The sequence below is a fragment of the Microtus ochrogaster genome, chromosome 22 (assembly GCF_000317375.1).
Source record: "Microtus ochrogaster isolate Prairie Vole_2 chromosome 22, MicOch1.0, whole genome shotgun sequence".
Taxonomy (NCBI): domain Eukaryota; kingdom Metazoa; phylum Chordata; class Mammalia; order Rodentia; family Cricetidae; genus Microtus; species Microtus ochrogaster.
In genome coordinates, this window is record NC_022023.1 from 26,007,204 (window position 1) to 26,032,729 (window position 25,526).

General features: G+C 46.1%; 1 protein-coding gene across 1 annotated transcript in view; it reads right to left on the minus strand.

Annotated features, from left to right (window-relative positions):
• Positions 1-25,526, minus strand: part of Adamts17 (ADAM metallopeptidase with thrombospondin type 1 motif 17) — a 302,714-nt gene that overhangs the window by 149,132 nt on the left and 128,056 nt on the right. Inside the window, exon 8 of the mRNA XM_005357779.2 lies at positions 20,936-21,041. Within this exon, the coding sequence (XP_005357836.1) occupies positions 20,936-21,041 (106 nt within the window). The remainder of the gene's footprint in view (positions 1-20,935; positions 21,042-25,526) is intronic.

Consider the following 25,526-nt stretch of genomic DNA (forward strand, 5'->3'; position numbering starts at 1 on the left):
CTACTGCACGTACTGGCTTTGTGGGAGCCGAGGCAGTTTGGATGCTCACGTTATTAGACCTGGACGGAGGTGGGTGGTCCTTGGACTTCCCACAGGGCAGGGAACCCTGATTGCTCTTTGGGCCGACGAGGGAGAGGGAAATGATTGGGGGAGGGGGAGGGAAATGGGAAGCGGTGGTAGGGAAGAGACAGAAATCTTTAATAAATAAATAAATTTAAAAAAAAGAAACATCTCTTTTGAGCAGACAAAACTTTTTGTCTTTCAGGACATGTCAAGTTGTGGAACAAATTGACCCAGGTACCCAAAAAGATAACGCAACCACATGCAAGATATTGGCCTCACTTGCGATGTGCTCTGCAGACCCTACTGCCAGACGAGTAAGTCAAACAAAATCAATGGATTCACACGAGGATGGGCCTCCATTGTAATGTCTTCCTTGTAACAATTCCTGAGTCAACCTCCTTGTCTTAGCTTTCTGATAACAGAACTCTGAGGCTGGCTAATTTACAAACAGCAGAGGTTTACTTGGGTTTGCCAGGATGAAAGTGGAGAAGTCCAAGAGAGGGAGGACTCCTCTTGTTGGGGCTCCAGCTTCTTCAATCACTGTGGAAACTGGACAGAAACTGATGAATGCAGAATACAGAAGAGGAGACCACACACGGCCAGAGTGGACCATTCCTTGAGAAGGGCTCACCTCCCATCAGAGCATATTCAAACCACAGCCCTCAGTGTGTCCAGCAAGGCCTTGCATGCTGTATTTCCTACTAGCTGTGTTGACAGTGTCAACAGCTGGCTGAGTCCTACAGGCCTTGGGCCTATGCTCCTGTTCCGTCTCTCCTGGTGGACATGCTCTGGGTTCCAAATGGACCTATAGAACCACAACTACAGCACACACATCTACATCTAGAAGGTACTTCAGGGAGGAGAGAAAGGAATTCAAAATCTAAAGACCACAACAAGAAAGGCTTTCCAATGTCTTCTGTCCACTCCTCTTAGCCTGTTCCGGCAGAGGGACCACCCTGCTGAGAAGTATGGACACAGTCAACAGCAATACCCTCCTCTCCATTTTCAAGTCTCCATTCCCTTTTGTTACGGGGAAAAGTCAAGGAGGCTTTGGGCTCCTTGATGAACTACAACCCCATGCCAATCCAGGAGTCTCTCCAAAGGGAATTCAGTGCCAATGGGTGAGCATAAGGAGACTCTACTTTCTCCACTTCCAGGATCATGCATCTGGGTCAGCTGACCCACACTGGAAGATGTCCTGACCATAGCAGTGAATGTGGGATGGCAAGTACCGCTGATGGTTAGACATGATGGTGGAGGTTAAGGGCTTCAAATGGAAGGGCACAGAGCAAGAGCTATGCAAGCCTTGCCGTCACAGTGAGGGAAGGATGACAATGGTCATGACAGCCACTCACACCAGGAAGCTCACATTCACAAATATGGCTGCCCGTGGGTGCCATCTGTGTTCTGAAAAGCACAGATGCCCACCTCTGCCTACCTGTGGAAATCCCTACTAGCAGGTACAGCCTGGATGGTCTCTCAAGGCAATTCTCTATTTTTTTTAAGAAAAATTCTTAAATTTAAAATAGTCAGAAATGTAACAAAGGTTGAAAATCCAAACGCAAGCCGGATCTCTGCACCTTAGACGCAGTCTTCCCCGGTGACATCTTGCATCACCGCCCAATAATGGAGATCAGAAGTTTGCAATCACCACGCCCCACAGAACCTGTTCTGATTTTCCAGTTAAGCTGTGTTCTCTGCTGGGTGCCTGGCTCCAGCTGAAGACAATTCGAACACATGCAGTCCCCTGGAATTGCTGCCACCGTCGGAAAGCTCACATGTTACCATCACCCACACTTTCCTTTATGGGTTTACCCACGCTCTCCCTTATCCCTTAAGCCCTAACAACCATCAATCTCAGCTCCATCCCTCCAATTATGCTAGTTCACTTGAATGAATGGAACCATGTATGGCCTATTCCTCTGAAAGGGAGCTTGTTTGTTTGTTTTTTTTTTTTAAATCAGCATAATTTGAGATTTATTTAAGTTTCTGTGTCTATTTAGAATTCAAACACTTTTAATTGGTAGGTAGTAGTTCAGGAAATGGATGAACCACAATTTAATTGTCTACCCATTGGAGGATTAGGTAGTTTTACTTTGGGGGCAATTATGAGGACAACTGCTTTAACGTACACATGCAGGTTTCTAGGCGACGGCGTCACCAGTTCGCTGGGGTGAGTGCACAGGGCGTTAACCACTGGACCGTTTGTAAGCTCCAGGGTTTGAGATGGGGTCTCATGTACTCCACACTGACCTTGAACTAGCTACGCAGTTGAAGATGGTCTTGAACTCTTGCTCTTCCTGCCTCTTCCTCCCAAGAGCTTGGGTAGTTTTAGTTTCAAGAGAAATCTTCAAACTGTTTTGTAGAGTAGCTCTGTTGTTTTATACTTTCACCAGTGATGTGGGAGTGACTTGATTTTCTGCAGCCTGACCTGCACTGGATGTCCCTCTTCTTGCAGAGGCCATCTAGTTGTGTGTGGTGGCAACACATCGTTGACTGAGTCTGCATTTCCCCGTTAATGACGCTGACACTGAAGCGCTTCCTCTCTATCCACACGTCCTGCACCCCGTTGTTCTCTTCTGTGAAATGCCTGTTGGGGCTTTTCCACCATGTTCTCAGGGCTGTTTACAGCTTACTGTAATTTATTTTTACTGAATGTCTTTAATACTATTAAGAGGGCCTTTCACACAGCAAAGCTTCAACACTGATGGTTCCAGCCTTTTCTTTGGCTTGGATGGTGTTCTGTGAGAGCTAAGAGCGCTGCCCAGCCCCAGCTTCCAGGCTTGCCTCCCATGTCTTATTTCCTGGAAGTGTAGTAGTTTGCACTGAAGTTCATAATTCACTTTGAGGTAAGTTTTGGGGGGCAAGTATGACATTTATGTCAAGGCTCTTTTTTCTTCATCAATGGATGTCTGAATTTGCAATATTTTCTTTTAAATTATAACCTGCACTAAGTCACTTTTGTATTTCTGTTAAAAAACCAGGTATATTTTTGTGACTCTATTTCTGGGTTCCCTGTTACTCACGGAACAACGTTTCTTTTCCCTCAAAAGAACACCTCAGCTACGGAGGAAGATCAGAATCAGGAGCATGACATGTTCCCCTCTGGTGTTCATTTTCTTGGATGGCTTTGGCCACTCTAGGGCCCATAGTTTTCCTTGAGAGTTTGAGAATCTCTCTTTTTATCTCTGCCAGAAAAGCAGTGCTAACCTTTTAATAAGAACAGCATTGAACCTACAGATCAACTCTGGAAGAACTAATGGCTTCTTTATGATGTTAAGTCTTCAATCCCAGAATGCTGTGTCTCTTCAGGAACACAAGCCTCTTTTGGTCTATGGTTCGGCATGTGATTTTCCCCAGACAAATCCTGTACATGACTTAGTAGATGTGTAGGTTCTTTCCAGCTTAGAAAGGTTTGCTGTTCAGAGTATTAATTGTGCCGGTTTTGTTGATGCTCTTGGAGAGCTGAGGACCATTCCCCGTGTTCCCAAATGATGTAGGTTGTTACCATGAGCAGAAGACAATACAAGTTAGATACACTGACAAATGAATTTTGTATATGGATAGATATGACTTTCCTTCATTGGGATATTGACATAATATACAAATTGATAAACTGAAATTAAACCAGTTTTGGGTACCTAAAATAAATCCCCTTGGTCATAGCTTTGCATTTTCATCATTCATTCATTCATTCATTCATTCATTCATTCATTCTCTCCCTCTCTCTTTCCCAAACACGCACACACACACACACACAATTGGATTTAATTTTCTAAAATTCTCTTGAGAGATATTAAGCTATATTTTTGCATATTTTAATATCAGAGCAATACAGCTTCTTACACTTAATTGGAAAATGTTCCTTCCTTTTCAGCTTACTATAAGACACTACATAAAATGACTAATTTTTCTTTGAGTGTTTGGTAAAATTGTTCAGTGAAATCATCGTGGCCTAGGGATATCCAGGTAGTTTTAGCTTACATTTTCTGCATTTTAGTTTAAAGTTTCTAAACTGATGCATAAAAACTGTGCAGGGGCCAAAGAAATGTCTCAGTGCATAAAGCATTAGCCACTCAGATGACCCAGATCTGACCCTTGAACTCCACATAAAGGGTTGGATGTTGTGGCATACACTATAATCCCAGCATTCCTCCTCTGAGACGGATGATGGAGGGAGAAGAATCAGCTGATAGCTTCCAGGATCCCTGACCTGGAATCAGCTGTGTAGCAGGAGAAAGACTTTTCCGTTGTCTTTGTTATTGATATGTGGTTTGATTTCATTGCCTCATAGAATACATTTTGCATTGCCCCAGCTCCTAACGCTTGTTCTGGTTTGTTGTATGGCCCAGGATAAAGCTTATCTGGTCGAAAGTTCTACATGAGTTTGAAGAGAACAAGTATCTAGTCAACCAAAGCTCTTAGGTTGGTTTCTTTTAGATCTAGGGACTTCTTAAACTGTGGGTTGTGATGCCATGTGTTTCCACATAAAATAATGTGGGGGAGGGCAAGGTGTAAAATATAGCAACAGTAACAGTTTTCTGAACACAAAACAACCAAAATCTAATTTACAGATCAAACATGTAACAAATTAGAGGTGCTTCCAGTAGTAGGCATCCTGCTGGGTCTCATGACGTCACTGCTCTGACTGGACAGCACTGCCTGTTGCATTGTACACTTGCCTTCCCATCATGCAGTGCTAGGGGCACCCATCTGCACAGAGCTGGCGTGCTAGCGACTGCAGAGACTGTGTGTCTATGACGTTTTCTGCTCCTCTGGAAACACCATGGTTGCCCACAGAAAACAAAGACTTGCAACAGCTCCCACTCACCCTTCCTCAGGTATCCGACAGTAAGAGCTGGTGTCTGAGTTACTGACTTGAATTTTGTTAAAAATAATAACAACAACATAATTAAAGGGATTTTGGTTTAGGATTGTGTTGTATGACTTTCCCTGGATGGATTTCAAACAAACATCTCTTTACCCTAGATGTGCCACCAATGCTAGACCTAAGAAATGATTCAAGTCTAGCTAAACCAACCAATGGCTTGTTTTTGGTGGGAAGGGAGGTTGTTACTTACAGAAGCTTGGGCAAGGGGTTGCTCAGAGGTGTATGGAATTCAAAGGCAGCTGCATCTCTGAAAGGCCACCCAGCACAGGTGATGGCTCTGTTGCTTCCCTAGAGCACCCTGCACGGCAATGATCTCTCTAAGCAACTGTTAACTGCACAAACACCTTGAGAAAGGCCTCCTACATCTTGTAACTTTTGGCCCTCTCTGAGTCTTACAAGTTTCATGAACCTGCTGAACCTTCTGAGTTTTATCTTCTTGAGTCTTGAGGCTCCCTTCTCCCTCCAGGAGAGAATGTTTCAATTAAAAAAAAATAAGAGTACTTGACAGGTTAAGACAGAATTTTTAGCAATTTCTCAAATGGCCCTAAGCATATGTCTGCTTAGACATTTTACATTATGACTCATATAATCATCGTTCCCATCATTGATGACTATACAATGAAAATATCCGTCAACTATGAAAATGTTTTATGCTTTACAGTATCAAATATCCAAACAAAATATCATTATTTATGTAAAAATGAGCAATCACATTCATTACATTATGATGTAACTGTCCTTTTATCTTTAACAAATGGTGAAATTGTATGTATATCAAAGAATTATTTTAGAACGAATTTATGATTTATTTATAGTAAATGCTTCATTTGTATACATAGTTCATCTACTTGTATACCCAAAGTTGTGTAAAATGTTCTCAGATAAAGCGGGGCCACAAGCTCAAGCAGCCCTGTTTTAGACTGTATATGGAGCACACAGTGTTTTTAAATCCATTTGCCAATGCACGTCGTTTAGCCAGTGCTTCTTATACAGTGCACACTGGGGTAACTATAGGCATGGAGCTCTCTTTCCATTGTTTCTTTTTTCTTGCCATCCTCTGAGTTATGTTTTCATTTTACCTCTTTCAATGAGTACTGTTACTTCTGCTTAGCCTATGTTACTCCTATTATCCCTCTTCCATCCTTCGGCCATGCTGCGGATGGAGTCTAGACCTCAGTACACAGCAGACAAGTGCTAGACCAGTAAGCTACAACCTGAGCTCTAACCCCCTCATTTTGCAAATAGAATTGCCTTATTCTCACTCATATATATATGAGTTGTTGTTATTGTTGTTTGTATGTGTGTGTGCGTGTTCATTTGTTCAGGTGTTGTTATAACTTTTGTTTGACTATAGAGCAAAATGAAGGGGTAGGTGGTGTAGGAGGTCCTTCTGTATTTGTGTTGCTTTCACTGGTTAAATAAAGAAACTGCATTGGCCTTTTGATAGGACACTTCTGGAGAGGAGGCCATATCAATGCAACCTAAGAATGCACTGTCTTAGCATAGCTTCTCCCATACAAGATGGAGGATCAGTTTCTAACCCAAATATATTGGCAGTGGCTGCCTGTAAAGTTAAGGAGGTTAAGAATTGGGACTCAGTGGGAAGGGTCCCAGGATCAATTAGTAATGTCTGTCTGTGGAGAACAGCAAAGAAGGAGAGACAAATATGTGTAATCAATTAGTAATGCCTGTTTGTGGAGAACAGCAAAGAAGGAGAGACAAATGTGTGTGATCAATTAGTAATATCTGTCTGGGGAGAACAGCAAAGAAGGAGATAGATATGTGTGATCAATTAGTAATGTCTGTCTGTGGAGAATAGAAAAGAAGGAGACACAGATATGTGTGCTGGCTTGAATGAATCCTGGCAAAGCTTACAGTAAACCACACTGTTTGTCTCCTGTACATCTAGTACATCTGGGACTTATTTTAAATGCCACCTGATAAGCTGTAAGACATATAGCATGTGGTCTTTAATACTCACAAAGAGTTTAAACTCTGTGTTTCTTATCAGGGGTTCTTGGACTTTATTTTCCTCTCAATAAAGTGTCGATGCTATTGTCTTTAAAGCACTGGGATGAAAATGAAACACAATTAGACATTACTGCATTTTGTTAACTTTTCCTGTTGGTCTTTTAATGTTGGCCAAGAAACTGAATCATGGGAAACAACTGGTTGACCTGTTTATCCAGTACTTTGGTTGCAAATGGCACCAGGTATATCCAGCAACCTCAGGCTGCATGGGAACCAGGTAAGACTTGTTGGGTAGTCAAGGCTATGATGGCAAGCCTACAGATGAAGACAGGCTCTATGAGGCATTATGCATTCAGTCATAGAAGAAAACCCAGCCAGGGGCTAGCTCTGCTAAGCACAGTGTGCCCTTTGCATTTATAGCCATTTCAAAGTTCCCAAGTTTGAAAACAATTGCTTTGGGCTGGGTCCAGGCCAGGACTCCTGAGCTTTCTTTCCACTTTGGTAACTGGCCCTTTGGGCTTTCTTTCCTGAGCTCCTTTGCAAAAGTAAATGAATTTTCTAATACCTTTGTGTGACTTGCTATACGCGCATGGTCCACTGAAGGTAAGCATTGGGAGTTACAGGCTCAACCCCCAAAGGGCAACCCAGCTTCTTAGGGAAGATAATAATCTTTAAAACAATTCATGTTGTAGCCAGGAGTGGTTAGGGTCCTGAATGCCAGGGCTGACTGTCAATCTTCAGATTCTAGACATTTTCACACAGCATTTGGAGGTTACACTGGTATTTGATACCATAGGTAAACACATGTCACACCTGAGAAGAAAATAATACCCTAGGACAAATAAAGAAGCCAACTTGCCCTCTGTGGATGTTTATTAACATCTACAGGGACCGTGGGAATGGCTTTGTACATATGGGTCATTGGCAGCAGGAGTGGGAAGATGTCACTGTCTAGGAAAAAATACCATGGCTCAGGCTTCAGCTTCTGCCTTCAAACCAAAAATAACTGAATGTGTGGCCAGAGCAGAGTGGACAGCAGTGCTGGCATTTCCAGCCCTGGCCAAGGCACTGCAGCCAATGCCACTGCTCTGGGGACTCTGAGGACATGCCTCACATTCCGTTTCCTATTGTAGACTGTCCTGCTCCTTTCCATTTTCCACATGGAAAATCCCCATTTCATAGGCAGCACAAAGTCTGAGTGAGCAAACATGTTTCCAAACTACTCTGTCAAAAATCCAAGAGTTCAACATGAGAGTTCAGCTACACACACACACACACACACACACACACACACGCGCATGCACGCACGCACACGCAAATGCACATGCACAAACACACACACACACACACAGATTTTATGATGTATCAAGCTAAACGTTTAGAGTGAGTGGGGATTGTAACAGAAGCAATGATGGTCATTCCAACTATATTTAGTAGGATATGACCTCTGAGCTTCAGGGAGAAACCAAAGGAACCTAGCAGCAAACTCTGCAATCCTCCTATATCTCTGTAGCCAAGGAATATTTGCACAGAGGGCAAGAAAGTAATTCCCACAGCTCTAGTGGGGCTCCATGGAGACATAGCCCAATTGTTACGAGTGCTTTCTGCTCTTCCAGAGGACCAGAATTTTGCTCCCAAATACCAAGGTCGACTGGCTTACAACTACCTGCAATTCCAGCTCCAGAGGATCTGAAACACTCCTCTAGCCTCCATGAACACTGTCACATATATGCCCAGCATCCACAGGGACACACAGAAACAAAAACAAAACACACTCCAGTACTAGAAAAAAAGAGAGGGAGGGAGGGAAGGAGAGAGACACAGAGAAAGAGAAGGCAGAGGCATTTTCTCAAGCTGTAATCCTGAGCTAATTATGGTATTCTGTGGCAGTCCACATAGACAATGGTGGTCACCGATAATTATAATGGGGTCTCTGAAGAACTGGTAGGTACTGTAGCCATCTGAGCTTCACTGTGCAAGGCTCCGCTCACCTGCTGGTGGTGTGAGCAAGCCTATACTACCTATCAAAAGAAAGCACAGGACACATACTTGATAACTACGTCGCCCATTTATGGATGAGCCATACCATATTTGTTATCTTACTGGGAAGTTTACCAACAAAATAAAGTTCACTGTATAAATGCATGGCATGTGAGGCAGCAGCATTGTATGAAGAAACCACGCAGGGCGACTGCCCTGTACTGTCTGGGCATGGGGGATGCGTCAACATGCTCCATACCAGTCACACGATGATGCAAATCTATGCCTTTCTCAGAATGCATCACTGTGACGCATTAAATGATGCACAGCCATATGAATTCTTATGGCTCCAGCATGCAGCTAGGAGTGAATGTACCCTGAGATGACTCAGGTAGAAAAGGCTACCCCTTTAGCATGCTTTAACCATCTTTTCCATGTGCACATAAATCACGTAGGGACCTGAGTTCCTAGCATTCTCCAAGGTGCTGGGGAGGTACCAATCCTCAGACCACGCTAAAGAGCAAAGCCACAGATGAAGTTTGACAGTACTGCTACAGTCTGAACAGTGCCAAAGATAGGGACTTCCTCAATCTCCTTTGCCAGATGCTGAACTGGACATGGAAAAAAATAAGTTCAAGGTGACAATGGTCAAAGAGAAGGGGCCATCTAGTGGGGATCAGGGAAGGCATTCAAGGGGAGCTTGCTCTGCTGAGTAGGCTGGACTGTGTACAGCAGGCAGCTCCCAGGAACCCAGGTGCCTCTTTCTTTCTGGCAGTGGTTGCTATGGGTAAGGAGACATTTTTGACACCCTTGGCCGATTAGATAGCAAGTGCCACCAAGATGAGCAGGCCCTTCATTAATCTAGGTGTCCCACCTCTTGAAGAACCCCCAAATACTGTCAACTGTGGGCTCAGTAGGGATCAGTTACAAGACTGTGCTCACTGCTCTGTCTGAAGGAGTTATATAGGTGAAAATACCTAAGAGCAGAAACCAAGTAACAGGAGCCATTAGGTCATCAGTGGCTGTCTTGTCCTTTGGGCCTCGGAGTACCTGCAGTTGCCCCACAGCAGGGATCTTACTGCATATGTCACACCCTGGATGGGAGACACCAGCAGTAAGTGTAGTGTGACTTCAGAGAACCACTCTGGTGTCTCCTCCCTGGTCTCACCAACAATCCCTCCAGTTGCAAGCTGACGAAGTCATACTAAGGCACAGGGACAAGTCGAAGCTCCCAAGATCACGTGTCCCAAGACCACAGGGCTCTGCTTCTTACCACAGCTGCCAGTCTTGCCTCCCAGCCCTGGTCTCACCAGGGACCTCGACACTTCCAAACCCACCCCCTTGTCATACCTAATGATAATTCAAGAGTCCCAGAATCACAGAGGTCTTTCTCAGGAGTGTGCCTGTGTGAAATGAGATGGAATCTTGAAGATCAATGCTGCCAGTGATTTGATAGAAATGATAACTTCCCTCGTTTACATCCATCCACTTGTTGGTATTGTTCCCAAAAGGCCACTCGTAGATTCATGTACTGGTCCCTGGCAACTTCTAAGTCCTGCTGGGGTATCAGCAACACAATATGTGGTTCCACAGCTCTCCCAGAGTTCTGAGTCCTTCAACTTAGACTTTCTGCTGAATGATTAAGTCACCAGCTACATGCAAGGTATGAATATGTCCTATGTGCACAAAACAGAAAGGGCTGAAAGGGTCCTTAACCAGAGTATGCTAGTTACCAGTCTGGTGGCTGGATCCCCGGGGTCTCGGCATCTACAAGTATTCTTGGCTATTTGGTTTAGAATTTTCCACCAGTAGTAGGCATTCAATGCACAAGGATTTTAGTTGAAAAAAGGGTCCATCCATTTTTAAAGAGAGGCTATACCTATTTCATAGATTCCAGAAACCTAAGTCATATAGGAGGGTGACCTCAATGGTTTTCAACCTTTCTAATAATGTGGCCCTTTAATAATGGTTCCTCAAGTTGTAGTGACCCCCAACCATAAAATTATTTCATTGCCACTTCATAACTATAATTTTTCTACTGTTATGAATTGTAATGTAAAAATCTCATATATAGGTCACATACTTGATACGTAAACCCCTCACCCAAGAGGGTCATGACCCATTAGGTTGAGAACCATTGTTCTAAGTAACGGGAAGTGGATGCAATGAACAGGACAGACGTTTCACAGGGCTGCAGCCCAGCTTCTGTCCCTGCACGGAAGGAGCGCTATGCTGCAGTCTCTGGCCCAAGTCTTAGCCACTTGTAGTTGTGGGAAGGAAGCTGCTTGCCACCTACAGGATGAGGCTAAGATGACTCCAGGAGTCTTTCTAGCTCCACAAAGGATGAGAAAAGTCACTTAGCTGAAGCTACCAGGAGTCTTGGCAGTCTAAGGAGAAAGTTGGGTCTCATCTAAGTCCTGGCAGGGTCCGTGAAGGAAGGGAGCTCTGAGGGGCTGCAGCTGGGGCTCTTCAGCCAGACTCGCTCTCCTCCCATGGGTGCACACCACCATCTTGGATGACTGTGTTCTGGGCATGGCAATTCAGCAGATAAACACACATCATTTTTGGGGTAAAGACTGGTACCAATATAGAGGCCATCACAGTTGTATCACAGAACTGCCACTCTGGGGCAGAGGCGCCTCCTGGCAGTTGGGTTTTCTATTATAGCGATGACATCCAGCTAACAGGTGCTGGTTCACACTGCTCAGCAGGCAGGTGGGACTACATTGTGGTTTCATAGTGGTCTGTTCCGCAGAAAGGTGTCAGGCTTGGCCTGGGCAGACTGAAAAATGCCGTGGTCAAGGCTCTTTTGAGGGCAGGATTCTGCACTTTACAGAAGACCAGAAGTGCCTTCTCCTCACACGGGCTTCCGAGTTGCATGTTTGGAAGGCAATGGAAGCTCTGTAGTGACTCTGCAGGCCTGAATGCTGGAGGAGGAGGAATGGAGCTGGGGGCAAAAGGGCCACTTTTAAAAGCATCATTGAGCAGGGCTGGTGGCACATAACTGGGTGGTAGTGGCACACACCTTTACTCCCAGGAGGCAGAGGCAGGCAGATCTCTGTGAGTTCAAGGCCAGCCTGATCTACAGAGCAAGTTCCAGAACAGGCTCCAAAGTTACACAGAGAAACCCTGTCTCTAAAAACCAACCAACCAACCAAACAAACAAACAAAAACCCAAAACCCAAACCAAGCAACACAACACAACAACCCCCAGCATGGGATGGATACAGGACTCTTAGAGAAGGGGAGGAGGAGGAAGAAGAAACATGGGTGAAGTTTTGGGCCAGCTCCATTCACTAAGAGTTCTACTCTGCTGAAATGTCATGGATCAGGGCAGCTTGATTTACATAGCAAACTCCGAGATCCGAAGTAGCAAAAAAATGAAATATGGACAAATGTATAAAAGGAAATGAGGACAGCATGTTATGGACCTTTCTGGATTTGGATAATAAAGCCACACCCAACAAAGAATGCTAGGACTGACTTTGGTGGGGGAGGGGGTAAAAGAAATGAAACCATACTCCCGAATCTCTCTGAGTCCTTGCAGGTAGCCACCCACCACGATGACCCTTTAGTAAGGAAGGGTGGAGTAGTAGCCTCCAGGGGCTGTGGAAGCTGATTAGAAGATGAAGATGAGGTCATAGGACCAACAAGGAACCTGCCAGAAAACCCTAGGCCACAACCAGACCCAAGACACCATGCCCTTGTGAGGAAAAGATGCCCCCTTCTTGGTCCTGAAGAGGGCCAGGCTCTGAGTGGACCAACTGTCTTAATTCAATATTTCTAACCAGTTATGACATTTTCAGAGAGTCTATGTAGCCCCTTCCTTATAAGGCTAACCCGTCAGATGGAGTGTGGTGCCCTCCACCTCCCAGGTATAACACACAAGCCAGCTACACCACACAGGCTGCTAGCAGGCGACCTGCCAGCCCAGAGCTGTATGCATTCCCTCGGCGTTCCTCACATTGTACCAGGCAGTTCTTCCTTAATACAAATTACAGACGAGCTTCCGCGCCTCCCACATCTGGGTTACGGTTTGCTTTCCTTCCTGCTCTGGGGCCAAGACAATTCCTTTTCATTTGAACTGTGTCGACTCCAGTTATGAGAACATTTCTCCACCCGCCTCCTTCCTTCCCTCCCCTCTGCTCCAGACGTGCTTCGGCCTACTTCCCGTCGGCTTCGTGTCCCAGAGATTGGATCCCTCATGTTTTGAGTAGCGCAGCGGTCAAGAAAGTCCTTGAGTACACAGTCAGCTGCGTTCCCCCTGACCCCTGCTATCCTCGGCTCACCTCTGTGACGTCACATCCTGGCAGGAAACATCTAGAGTGAAGAGGGTCCAGTTCTGAGGATTCGTGCGATCTGCTAGAGCCATCCAGGTACCTGTGGTGGCCCCGGCTCTGTTCATGCTGCCGTACAATCTAATCATGGTGTTGTGTGGATCTGTGCCTCAAGGACGGTGAGCACAAGTAGTTTGACTGAGATTGTGTATAATGTTTGCGTCTACAAGTGCTTATGTAACAACTAGATGACTAAACAGAGTTCCTGACCAGTGCATCTGATATGAGACTGTGCCCCTCCACATTTCCATCTTCTTCTCCAACATCCCATTACAGGTGATTTTAGGCTCTGTGCTGTACGCTTAGTAAAATGCCCTGGGAGGAGACAGTTGAAAGATACCCAGACCAAACCCCCTTACAGTATGACTGATTGACTAGCAGGGAAAATGCATGCAAACTAAGGGTGACAGAGGGGACAGGTCCAGGAAGGCAAAACAGTTTTCAGCATCACTGTGGCTCAATACGGAGGGTCCCCCAGAAGGATAGGGATATGGGAGTGATAGACAGAAGCCAGAAGGTGCCTGGTGGTTGGAAGAGCACTGATGGACCCTCTGTGATGTCGTGTCTACTGTGGGTCTCTCCTGGGCTACAGAGAGCCTCCTGGAGAGCCTCAGGACAAGTGGTTTAGTTGACTGTGGGGAAGCACGGTCACTGGTGTATCTGCACACCCCAGGTGCATCGATACAACACACTGCTCAGATGGCTTCTAAGCCCGGGCCCAAATTTCTATGAGACCAGCCTTGTTTGGGGATCACAGACTCAGCCTATGGACCAGAGAAGGTGCAATTCTCAGAGCAGGGAGAAACTGTTTTTCAGAAGGGCAGAGAGATGTCAGGAAAACGCACAGATAAGGAAACATTCACCCTGAGGATCAGAAGCAAGAGACTGGCATCGCAAGTGGCATTTGTGTCATCTGAGAAGACTTTCTGCTCGGTGTTGTAAAAGATGCAGAGTTTGTACAGGATTGCCAGGTAGACACTGATTCACCCCAGTGCAGTTCAGGCTTGTCTAACAAAGCTCCTACATTCAACAAAGATTATTTTCTGCCAAGGAAAATCACTACTCATACACATACTCATACATTTTCTGCATGGGTAGTCAGGATGTGAAATGTTCATTTCCCCACCAGCCCACCTAAAGGACTATAGCTTTCGACATTGCCCAGGACCACTTGGCCTTACCCAGCTGAAAGGCATGCAACATTCTCTGCATGAACACACACTGCATACATCTGTGCCGCCTGCACACAATCTCGGTTTCCCTTAGCCTAGACTACCAACTCTCTCTGCTGATTTCCAGGCCTTCCACTGCACCAGACAAGCTCTCACAACTACGTGCCTCTCTTGGTACTCGCTGCCACATTTGACATGACCTCTCAAAACGTAAAGAGGGTCAAACCAACTCTCATAGAATCATTTTACACTATAACTTCAACTCTGACAGCCTATCTATACATACACACACACATGCATACACACATATACATATGCAGAGGCATGCATGCATACACATGCATGTATATGTAATATTCTTAAGGTAATACTGCAATCTCTACCATTTCCTTTCTTGACCCAAAATGGTATCCCTGAATTTTTTGCTTCAAATGCAATCAGTAGGGGTCTGACATATATATACATATATATATACACATACACACACACACACACACACACATATATATATAATCAAGTGAGACAATCTTTTTCAACACTGATGAAGGCTGAACTTTAAAGTCATGGGCCTATGAGGGAGGAAGAAATGCTTACTTCTCGCCATTCCTCTGATCAGTACCTTGTACCTCTCCACATAAGGAATCTGATTACTTGGACCATGTTGGTCCATATGGGTTGTCACACTCCAAAGATTGCCCCCATCCCTTCATAGACTGCACCCTATCAACTAGCAGCTGTATCACAGACCTCTGAGGTGAAAGAGACCTACTGCAACCATCTTCATCTTCCCATGATTAGATGCTACCACCAGTAGCCACAGCAGGATGAAAAGGGCAAAGGGCTAACATATACCTGCTTTACCACTGGGGTTTCTTATGCGGTCACTAGAAGAGAAGGAGACAGCTGTGTTCCGTCAAAGCATATGGCCGGTGTATCTATGCACCAGAACCAAAACAGCATGGGACTGCCAGACAGGACAGTCTTTATTGGGCAAGCAGCCAATCAAGGTCAAAGATATTCTCTTGAGAGATCAAAACTGCTGTCAGTCTGAGAACAGTTCCCAGTCCACTCATCCTCCAGACAGCAAACAAAGCAACCCCCTTCCAGGCTCGCACAACCTTTCCCAGGGTCTGGAGCCCCTATGGCACGTCTGGCACCTCCTGCCTTCTAGATCAGGGCCGAGGGGCAGATTGATTTCAGTATCATTGTTGGTACTTCTGCCCTGTGAATGTTGTTTACAGCAAGTGAGCAACTGCCCATAGCATTTATTTCCTTCAATAGATGGTATCTTGTTATTTGGACCCTTATTTTAGTGGGTCTATTTTTATATCAAATGCATTATCATACAAATGATCCCAAATCATGCCAACTAGAGACTAAACATATTCTCTCTCTCTCTCTCTCTCTCTCTCTCTCTCTCTCTCTCTCTCTCTCTCCCTCCCTCTCTCTTTCTCTCTGTATATGTATGTAAATGTCATGGTGTACAGGAACCCAAGAAAGCCAGAAAAGGATGTTGAATTCCCTGGAGCTATAAGCAGTTGTGAGCTGTCTGACATGGGTGTTAGGAATTGAACTCAAGTAAGTACTCTTAATTACTGAGCCATCTCTCTATCCCAAAGATCATGAATTTTTTTTTTTTTTTTAAAATCAGTGCTACAAATGTCCTTGGAAACACCAGTCGCCCTCTGATTGTATCCAAGGCCTGCTACACAAGATTGAAGCCATGACTGGCATGGCTAATGGGGCCAAGAGCCCATGGCTGGGTAGGCCGAACTTGTTCTGCTAAGTGGACATGATATCAACCTGCCTTATACCCCTGGATAGAGCAGCTCTCAATCCTCATCAGAGAAGCTTTTTTATTTTTTTTTTTTGTGGTAGATTATGAATAACAGAGAAACCCACAACTAGTTTATTGCCAGAGAAAACATGATGGCAGAGTCCACAGCCATGAGCAGGACATCTCCACCACACCCCTTCTCCCAGAAATCACCACGGCAGAGTGCACAGCCACGAGCAGGACATCTACACCACACCCCTTCTCCCAGGGATCACCACGGCAGAGCGCACAGCCACAAACATCTCCACTACACCTCTTCTCCCAGAAATCACCACGGCAGAGTGCACAGCCACGAGCAGGACATCTCCACCATACCCCTTCTCCAAGAAATCACCACGGCAGAGTGCATAGCCACGAGTAGGACATCTCCACCACACCCCTTCTCCCAGAGATCACCACGGCAGAGTGCACAGCCACAAACATCTCCACTACACCTCTTCTCCCAGAAATCACCACGGCAGAGTGCACAGCCACGAGCAGGACATCTCCACCACACCCCTTCTCCCAGAGATCACCACGGCAGTGTGCACAGCCACGAGCAGGACATCTATACCACACCCCTTCTCCCAGGGATCACCATGGAAAAGGAACTGGAAAGACTCTGTCTGAAGCAGTAGCTGACTGCAGGAAGACAGCATTTTCTGGATGCAACAGGCAACTTCACATATGAACTCTCAGGAGCTGTGACTGCTTGCACAAGACCTGTGGGAGCTCAAACCAGACAGCATCCCAGCATGGGGCGGTCAGCAAGTGCTACCCCTGGCTGTGGAGCTATTGGCAGCTGATGGCTACTGGAGAAAGTCAGTTTTCTTCAGGGAGGGGGCCCCTAAGAGGCTACTCACCCCGCACTGAATGGCCTGTGCTCATGCACATACTGGCAGCACGAAGCAGATGCAATGGGTTTGGAAAAAAAAACAAAAAACAGCAAAATTGGGAGAGAACAGTGGTGGGGCACACGGAGAAGAAATTGAAGGGGAGGGATGAGTAGGTTTAAACACATTTTGTGTTATGTACGAAAGGCTAAAAAGACAACAAATTCGGCTCTAATTTCCCAACTTCTGGTTCTCAAGTAGGAGGTAAACAATATCTACCCATTAGGCTGGCTCATTCACTGAAAGGATGGGAAGCGTCTTACCCAGCACCCGCCCTCTAGGACATGGTTAGCAAATAAGTTCTGATCCAGCCTAAACACCATTAGTATGCTACTAATCTGTGTCCTCTGTGAATGATTGACATTATCAGTGCAAGAACTGTCTACTTAAATTATGATCGAGGACATAGGTGGTTGTAAATTGGATTCAAGTCTTTTATGGTCCCAAATAAATCAACTTTGACAAAAGAGTTAAGAGAAAACTCTGTGGAGTTAGAAGATGGTTCAGTGGTTTAAAGCATCAGCTACTCCCTTAGAGGACCCAGGATTGAGTCCCAGCACCCACAAGGCAGCTCACAACTGTCTGCAATTCCAGTTCCAGCAGATTCAACATTCCCTTCTGAGGTCCCTGGACACCAGTCAAGCTCGAGGGGACACAAGCATACATGCAGACAAGACACACATACACATAAAATCAATCATCTTTTAACAAGATGAAACTAGGCGTACATACAAAGATATCCCCCAGAATGAATAGGAAGGAAAGCACAATTCTCAGATGCTGGTGAGGTCACTGCTGAAAAAAACTCCCTCTCACACCCGCGGGGAGATATTTTTTTTTTTTTAATTAAAATCAAACCAGAAGCAAAATCATGAAGTCAGATGGTCCACACACAAATGAAACGTGTGGCTCATGTGGAAGGAGAATGTTCCACCTGCAGGTGGGATGGAGCACAGCTGCTCACAGAGGGTCCTGACAAGGGGCCATGCTAGGAAGGAAAGGAAGAGCCAAGACCCTGGTATAAAGACGCACAGTACACTTGACACCTCCCCTTATCAGTACTTTGTCAGCAGGGACTAGAGTATCCGTGACCTGGGGACCCCCTCAACATATCCAAAAGGACACGTTGGAGGACCACACACTATCCCAGAGCATCACCCACCCATTTTGGGTTTGGCCTTTGCCTTTGCAGAGAGTGCAAGCCTTCCCATTTCTAAGCAGTCCATATGGCCCATCCCCCACTGTCCTTAACCAGGGTGACTAGAGGGGATTTCAGAGAGGGATTATGTGGCTTGGCAGGTGGGGGTTGGAGGTGGGTAGGGCGCTGTAGCCCAACAAAGACACTACTCAGACAACAGACTTCCTTGGGAAACACTGTAATCACCCGACTTGGAGGAGGCCAAATGTTGGCAGGCTTTATTGGCTTCCATTCACAACAGTGTTTGTTTTTGTAGGTAATTAGAGTTTAGTAGCAAGCTATAAAGAATTCTACAAGTAACTGTACACAGTCTATAGCTGAACGGGTACTGAAGGATGCCTGCGTCTAGCCATTCAGCACTGCAGACCTCCTGGGCTAAGCAGCCAGTCTTTGACCCAGCGGTTCGTCAGGAAGAAAAGGCCTCTGTGCTTTCATAATGTGGCATATGTGTGCCCCAGTGTATGTGACAAAAAGAGCACTGTGACAATGACTGTGGTACAGGATGCTGCCACAGAAAACTGCAATTGATGTACCAGTAGCTCAAAAACTTTATCCTTTTTTTAATTTATGTGTATGTATGTATGTATGTGTGCCTATGTGGGTCTCTCTGTGTCCATCACATTCGAATAGATGTCTGTGGAGGCCTGAGGACATCAGGTCCCTTATAACCAAAGTGAGCAGCCAGATGTGGGTGTCAGGACTTGAACCCAGATCCTCTACAAAGAGCAGTACATGATCTTAACCACTGCTTAGTAGCTAATTGGCTTTGATTCACGATAGAGTTTGGTTTTTGTAGGTAATTAGAGTTTAGTAACAAGCTATCAAGAATTCTTCAAGAAACTGTACACAGTCTATAGCTAAAGGGCATTTATGTTCCAGCCCCTCAAACCATCTTTAAGAACAATCTGTCTATCTGAATGTCTGTCTGTGTGTCTCCACCCCCCCCGTGTGTGTGTGTGTGTGTGTGTGTGTGTGTGTGTGTATGTGTGTGACTCAGAGCACAGTCCAGATGGTGGTAATGGTCTCAGGTGAATTGTGGTACCCACAAGGCTAGCTGGCCTGTGAGAGTCCAGGGAGTCTGCTGCTTCTGCCTGCCCCATCTCACCACAGCAGGGTGGGGATTACAGACACATGCTAGCTCACCTAGCTTTACTTGGGTTCTGAAGATCAGAACTCAGGCCTGCACGCTTGAGTGGTAAGCATTTTCTCCCACTGAGCCATTTCTCCAGCTCCTCCATATAATCTTATTTGACTACTCACAGACGCTCCCCTCCTCATCCCTGAAGCTCTGCATTCTTAAACCCCTTAAACAGCTGATTCACTTCCACATACTGAGATAGGCACCTACTGAGGCCACGGTGGTCTTTGCTCATGAGGCCCTAGGGTACCGAGTTTTAACTACTGGAAAGCAGGGATATAAATGCAATGGAAAAAAAAAATAGTGAGGGCCAAGTACTGTCACCAACAGCTAGGAAGCAGCATGGACATGGAGCGAGGGTGTCCATCAGGGCCACTGACTGGTTTTGTTAGACCTCGGTCAATAAATACATGTTCCTATGTTACACACACAACATCCACACAGCACAGTCTCCCTCTGCCCCACATCAGGGTCTCCAACCTGTCCAGAGGAGTCAACTGCCAAACCTCCTACACGTGGACCAGATAAACAGGACAAAAGAGAAAGGAAGGCCCGAGACTTTGCTGTTGCTCCAGGAAAACAATTGCTTTTCCATCCTTTGTATACACTGGCTTTCCTCTTGCAACGACTGGACTGGACATAACAGTTAAGGACTTGGACCCCTTCCTGGGGAGGTCATTAGTAAACCATTTACGACCATTTCCCAAGAACTAGATTTCCATTTATGTTCTATACAATCCAATATAAATTTTCCCACTGCTCTGCATGCTCAGGTTTCCTCAATTTGATTTTTTTTTTAAAGTTCTTACACAGTCACATCACAGATTTTCCCTTCAGAGAAACATAAAACAGACATCCTTTCTAGCAGAAAGGGTAAGCGCTCAGGCCACGGTTGTAGAATAGGCTGGCTATCTGCCCCTGGGACTTCCTGCAGGTGACTGCAACCTTTCTAACACCCGGTTTTCTCCCCTGAAGATGGAGGAGGCTGCCCCCAGATTCTCTAGAAGGCTCCTTTGGGCTCTAGGGCTCTAGGAATATTTAGTATTAAAATATGAAAGACTTTCCATCCCTGTGCAAAGGGAGTTGCAGCTGATTCTTCCAAACAGAGACATTGCATTGGCCATTCAGAAAGTGGGGCTTTGGAAATGACGGAAAAGGAAACAGAACGCGAACAGCCTAGCGATAAATCCAACCGTTTTAGAATGATGTCCTTGGAGTGAATTAAAAGACCGTGCTGAGCTTGGAAAAAGTAGTACCACGAACCAAGATGCCCAAGAAGATCTCATTGCTGGCTTTGAGAATAAATAAACTTCACATTAATATTTCCACACTCGAGAGGCCGTCCGTGGGGTGGACCTTTTTATTACAGCATCAGCAAAGGCACAGAGCTTCTGTGTCCTGGGGCTCTTGGAGTTCCAGTGGGAAATGTGTCTGGGGAAGAAGCAAGGAGGCAGAACATTGGAGTCTGATACTTACTTGTGGCCCAGCTCGTGGGCGATGGTAAAGGCCAGATTGAGACCATTGTCTTCGGCAAGCACACATTTCCTCTTAGCGCTGCACACGCCTCCTAAGTAAGCAATTCCTGCAGCAGAGACACAAAACACATCCTCTTCAGAACGGGGAGGCCCTGACCTCCGGGAAAACCCACACAGCCAGAATCACGCACGGCCTGGAAAGGAGCAAATGGGGACACGGCTGCCTACCAGGCAGGACCCTGAGCCTGGCTTGTGCAGGATGCCGGTGTAGGTATCCATAGCAATGACAGTGAGCACAAACATCTCGCAGGTTCCTGGTGTGGGTCAGGCAGAGCGCTGCGTGCCTTATCAAAGCATCTGCCTCCATTCTCATCCCTGAGAACAGAAGCAACCCAAACCAAGTTCACCTGGTTTGACACTTAGGGCTCAGAGAGAGACCGGCAAAGTAAGCCGGATTTGGAACGTAAGGAGGATGTCCTTCTGGCTCGGACATGTCCTTGAGAAGGACATCCTTAAGTTTTGTACTTTTGTCTCCCCTTAGTCCTGACCCTCGGGGAGAAGAGAGGCACAGGGCAGGGGTATGGGAAAGAGGCAGAGTACAGAGGGTAGGAGGTCTGAGTGGGCATCAGTAAGCCAATGGCCAGTGTTTCCCTGAGAGGAAGGCCCACTGGTGAACAGCATGGATGGCCTAGGAGAGCAAGGCTTCAGAGCTCAGCCACAGGGCAGGGGGAGTGTCTTCGGCAGGCGGGCTCCAGGTTTCTTGCCTTCCAGAGAGCTCTTCGTTACTTCTGTTCTCTCTGTTCTCAGGACGTCCATCCCTCCAGAGACTAAGGCAGCGAGGTCTCTGTGTGCCTGCCCTCTGCCCTCCCTTATCACTGGTAATCCACCCGGTGCAGGCTGACCTTCACAAAGGCCTGGATAGAATGGGGCGGGGGATGAACTGGTCTCCTTGTGAGGTCCCATTGGCTGAGGCCGAGAGCTGATGGAGGAGCACAGCTGTGCTTTATATTCTGGCTCAGTGCCATGCTGGGATCCCTTGAGGGAGCAATGCCTGCCCACTACCGCCATGGGTACCAACCCACCCACTGAGCTCCATCCTGCCGGAGCTCAGACCTCCTTCATTAATTTTCCTGAAATGTCACAGGAGGGAAGGATTTGTCACAGAAAGAAGGAGGACTATCTAAGGGAAATTATCTCATTAAAAATGACCGCCCCCTCCCCCATTTAGAAATGAACTTAGCATGAAACCAGCTCTGGGTGCTGGTTGCTGTGCTTCCCACACCTTTCGCTATTTGTGGTCACTCTTATCCTCCCCCTCTGGAGCAAGAGGGGGAAACAATGCCTGGAGGTTCCATGAAAGAGAAAAGTAGGGTTTTCAGTACAGCTCAGAGGTAACTGAGTGATGCTGAGGGCAGGGTTTGGTCCACAGTACCACAAAGAAAAAACATCATCAAGCTGTCACGTAGTTTGGGCACAAACAGGGCATTCCCTCTTTCTGGGTCCCCTTCATGAGGTACAGAAGGGCCTCCCATGCAGGTTTTGCAGAGAGATGCAGTTCTGGGGCTACCAATGGGCGACACATCCCACATTCCACAAGATGAGCAGCGGTGCTGTACCACAGGCCAACCTTTCTCTGGAAATATGCAACATGCATGGCCAAGGTTGCAGATTTTAAAAGCAGCAGCAGTAGTAGCAGCAACAAAGAAATAAGTTAAATGCTAGTTTGGTCTCCAAAGACATTTTATGCACGTGGACTTAACAATCCAACAACACAGACAATGGGATGAAAGAAAACAGCATCCAGAAAGGATGCAATCTGGCCGCCTATTGCCTTCAAGGTCATATTCTGGTTCTGTTTTAAAATGTTTTGTGGGTTGCCACTGGCAGTCCATCAATAAGCAGATAGTAAGCTGCTACAAGCCCTGATGGTGTGTGCATGGGACACACACACACACACACACACACACACACACACACACACACCAAGACACACACTACAGTGTGAAACACAGGTCACAGTCATTCTGGGTCAATGAACCAATTATAGGCAATCAGAAGCATACATTCTAAGGCAGTCACGTGGTGCGAAAGGAGGTATAACATGACCAGATGTCCTGTGCTTGCTGTCCTGAGCATGCCTGCTTAAGGGCTCTGTTGCTGAACCAGCAGACCTTAAATGCCACACAAATACTTCGCTGGGTGCTGGCAGAATGGGCTTCCCACTTTAACTGCATAGCATGCAGTGCTATGGGCAGCAGCCAGCAAAAGAGCCTTCCAATAATTGCATTTTAATTTTTCCAAGGTGCAGATGCTTAGATTAAAAAAAAAACCCTAGAAAACAAAGGGTCAGTTTATTTATAAGACTCTCTTGCACAAGGGTGGGTTAAGGGCCATTGCTTATAATGATTGATTGCAATCATTACCAGCCTGGTGATAAAACGCAGCAAAAGAAAACATAAAAGAAAACTGCTCTTGATCACAAAACACGAGAGCTGTGTGAGGTTATGAGCCGGGGCGTCGAAATGCTTAGGATGTGTAAACAAAGACTAGAGAAAAATCCCAGGTTGCCAGCAATGTGAGCTCTGCTAGGTAAATAAATGGTAACTAAACCATGGAACTCCTGTGGAAAACAGGCCACCAGTATTCAGTGTTTCATGGAAAGAAACAACTATTCAGGTCAGGGGCACTGGAGACCAGGGATGTAATAGTCTGTAGTCTGTATCTAAGATTTCCCAACTGCCCTGGAGTTGAGGTCACTGAGGTGGCATTATTGGGAGGTGGTGGGTGTCTAAGTGGTGGGCTTGGTGGGAGGAGGCCTTTAGGTCTTTGGGGAACGTACTCTTGAAGGGGAGTGAAGGGCTCAGTCCCTTCCTCCTTTTTTGCTCTCCTGCTATGTGGTGAGCCATTTCCTCCCCTGGGCAATGCCAGCCATCCCACCCAGATTGCACAGGTGACCTAAAAGCGATGGATCTGATGGACAGCAACTGGACCCTCTACATCTTCCTCAGAAGATGCTTCTCTTGGGGACTCATCCCAGTGGTGGAGAGCTAACCAACACAGACCCCGATCACCTCAGCCTCCTCAAGGCACCAAACCGGAAAAGGCCACTACATAGGTCTACATTGGTCCTTGTCAGGAAATCGGGAAAAACTAGCTTTCTCTGCATCAATTTACTTAAAAAAAAAAAAAAAGACTGCAACATCTGCTCTGCCAGCTGCATGCTGCAGAGTCTCTTTAACTGTAATTCCTGTCAGCAAGGAAAAATTCTCCACAAAAGAAATCATAGTAGGGCCCATTATATAACATCAGTCCCGCACGTTTGCATAGCTTCTTGGAATGAAAGTGAAGCAGAAAGGCTACTGCCATTCAACTGAGCGTCTCTCCAGGAACAAAGCTGCCTGACCCATCCCTATGGAGACGAGATTTTTTTTTTGAATAGGGAAACAAAGGCTTAGTAGTCAGGTGCACAGTCAGTCCTCACTGTGACAAACCCCCAAGAGAGACACCTCAAGGAGGAAGGTTTGGCTCACAGTCTGAGAGGTTTCAGTCTTTGACTGGCTAGTTCTTCATAGGAGACTGTGGTGAGGCATATAGGCAGGATGGAGCAGAGCTGCCCTCTTTACAGAAACCAGAAAGCACAGCAAAGACAGGAAGAGGTCCCCATTCGAAGTTACACTCCCAGTGACCCACTTCCTTCATTAAGCTATTCCCCTTAAGAGTTTTGGACCGAGTAATGAGTAAGCCATTTGTTAGGTCAAAGCCACCATGGTCTAGACCTCTCTGGTCATGCCCTCATGGATTCACTCAGAGATGGGATTGACTAATTGCCTTGTCTTGTCTCCATCAAATGAAGTTAATAATCGAGATTGACCACCAGTGTTGGAGCAGGATAGAAATGAAGAATGCTCTGTCTCTAACACCTTTTAGCGCTTCCCCCAAAGCTTAGTTAATGGACATCAACGAATAAGCATGTGCAGAGAATATTTTCATAAATCTTAATGTGTGCTTCCATAAGGAGGTAGGTGTAATAGAGCAAAGGCTTCTTCTGTTTGAGGTCAAATTTCCTAAGCCTAAAGAGAGGAAGACTCGAGAGATATATATACTCCAATCTTAATGATAGTTGCCTCTGGGATGTGGTAAAGGGAATAGAGATCTTTTAAAAGCCTTTCCCTTTCCACCTCTTTAGGAGCTACAGTGGGGCTCTTGAGATGGACCAGGAAGTAAAAGACTTGAGTTTGGTCCCCACAACCCACATAGTGAGGACAGAGGACCAACTCCAATAAGTTGTTGCCTGACCCCACCTCACGCACCATTGCATGAACATGCCCCACCCTGCTATAAAATAAAGAAATAGAATGCAAATAAAAAGAGATTAAATTAAGGTATCACATTGGACTTAAACTTCATACCATTAAGATATTGTGTATTTCATTTATTCTAAATGACACAGCAGGGGCAAAGGCAGGAGCCAAAAACAGAAACAGGGGAACCCGGATGGCGGAGGCCACCGGAGGACGCCCTCCGCGGCCGGCTGGGACCGGCGGGGACCGGCTGGGACCAGAGCGGCAGCAGAGGACACAGGCCGCAGGCGC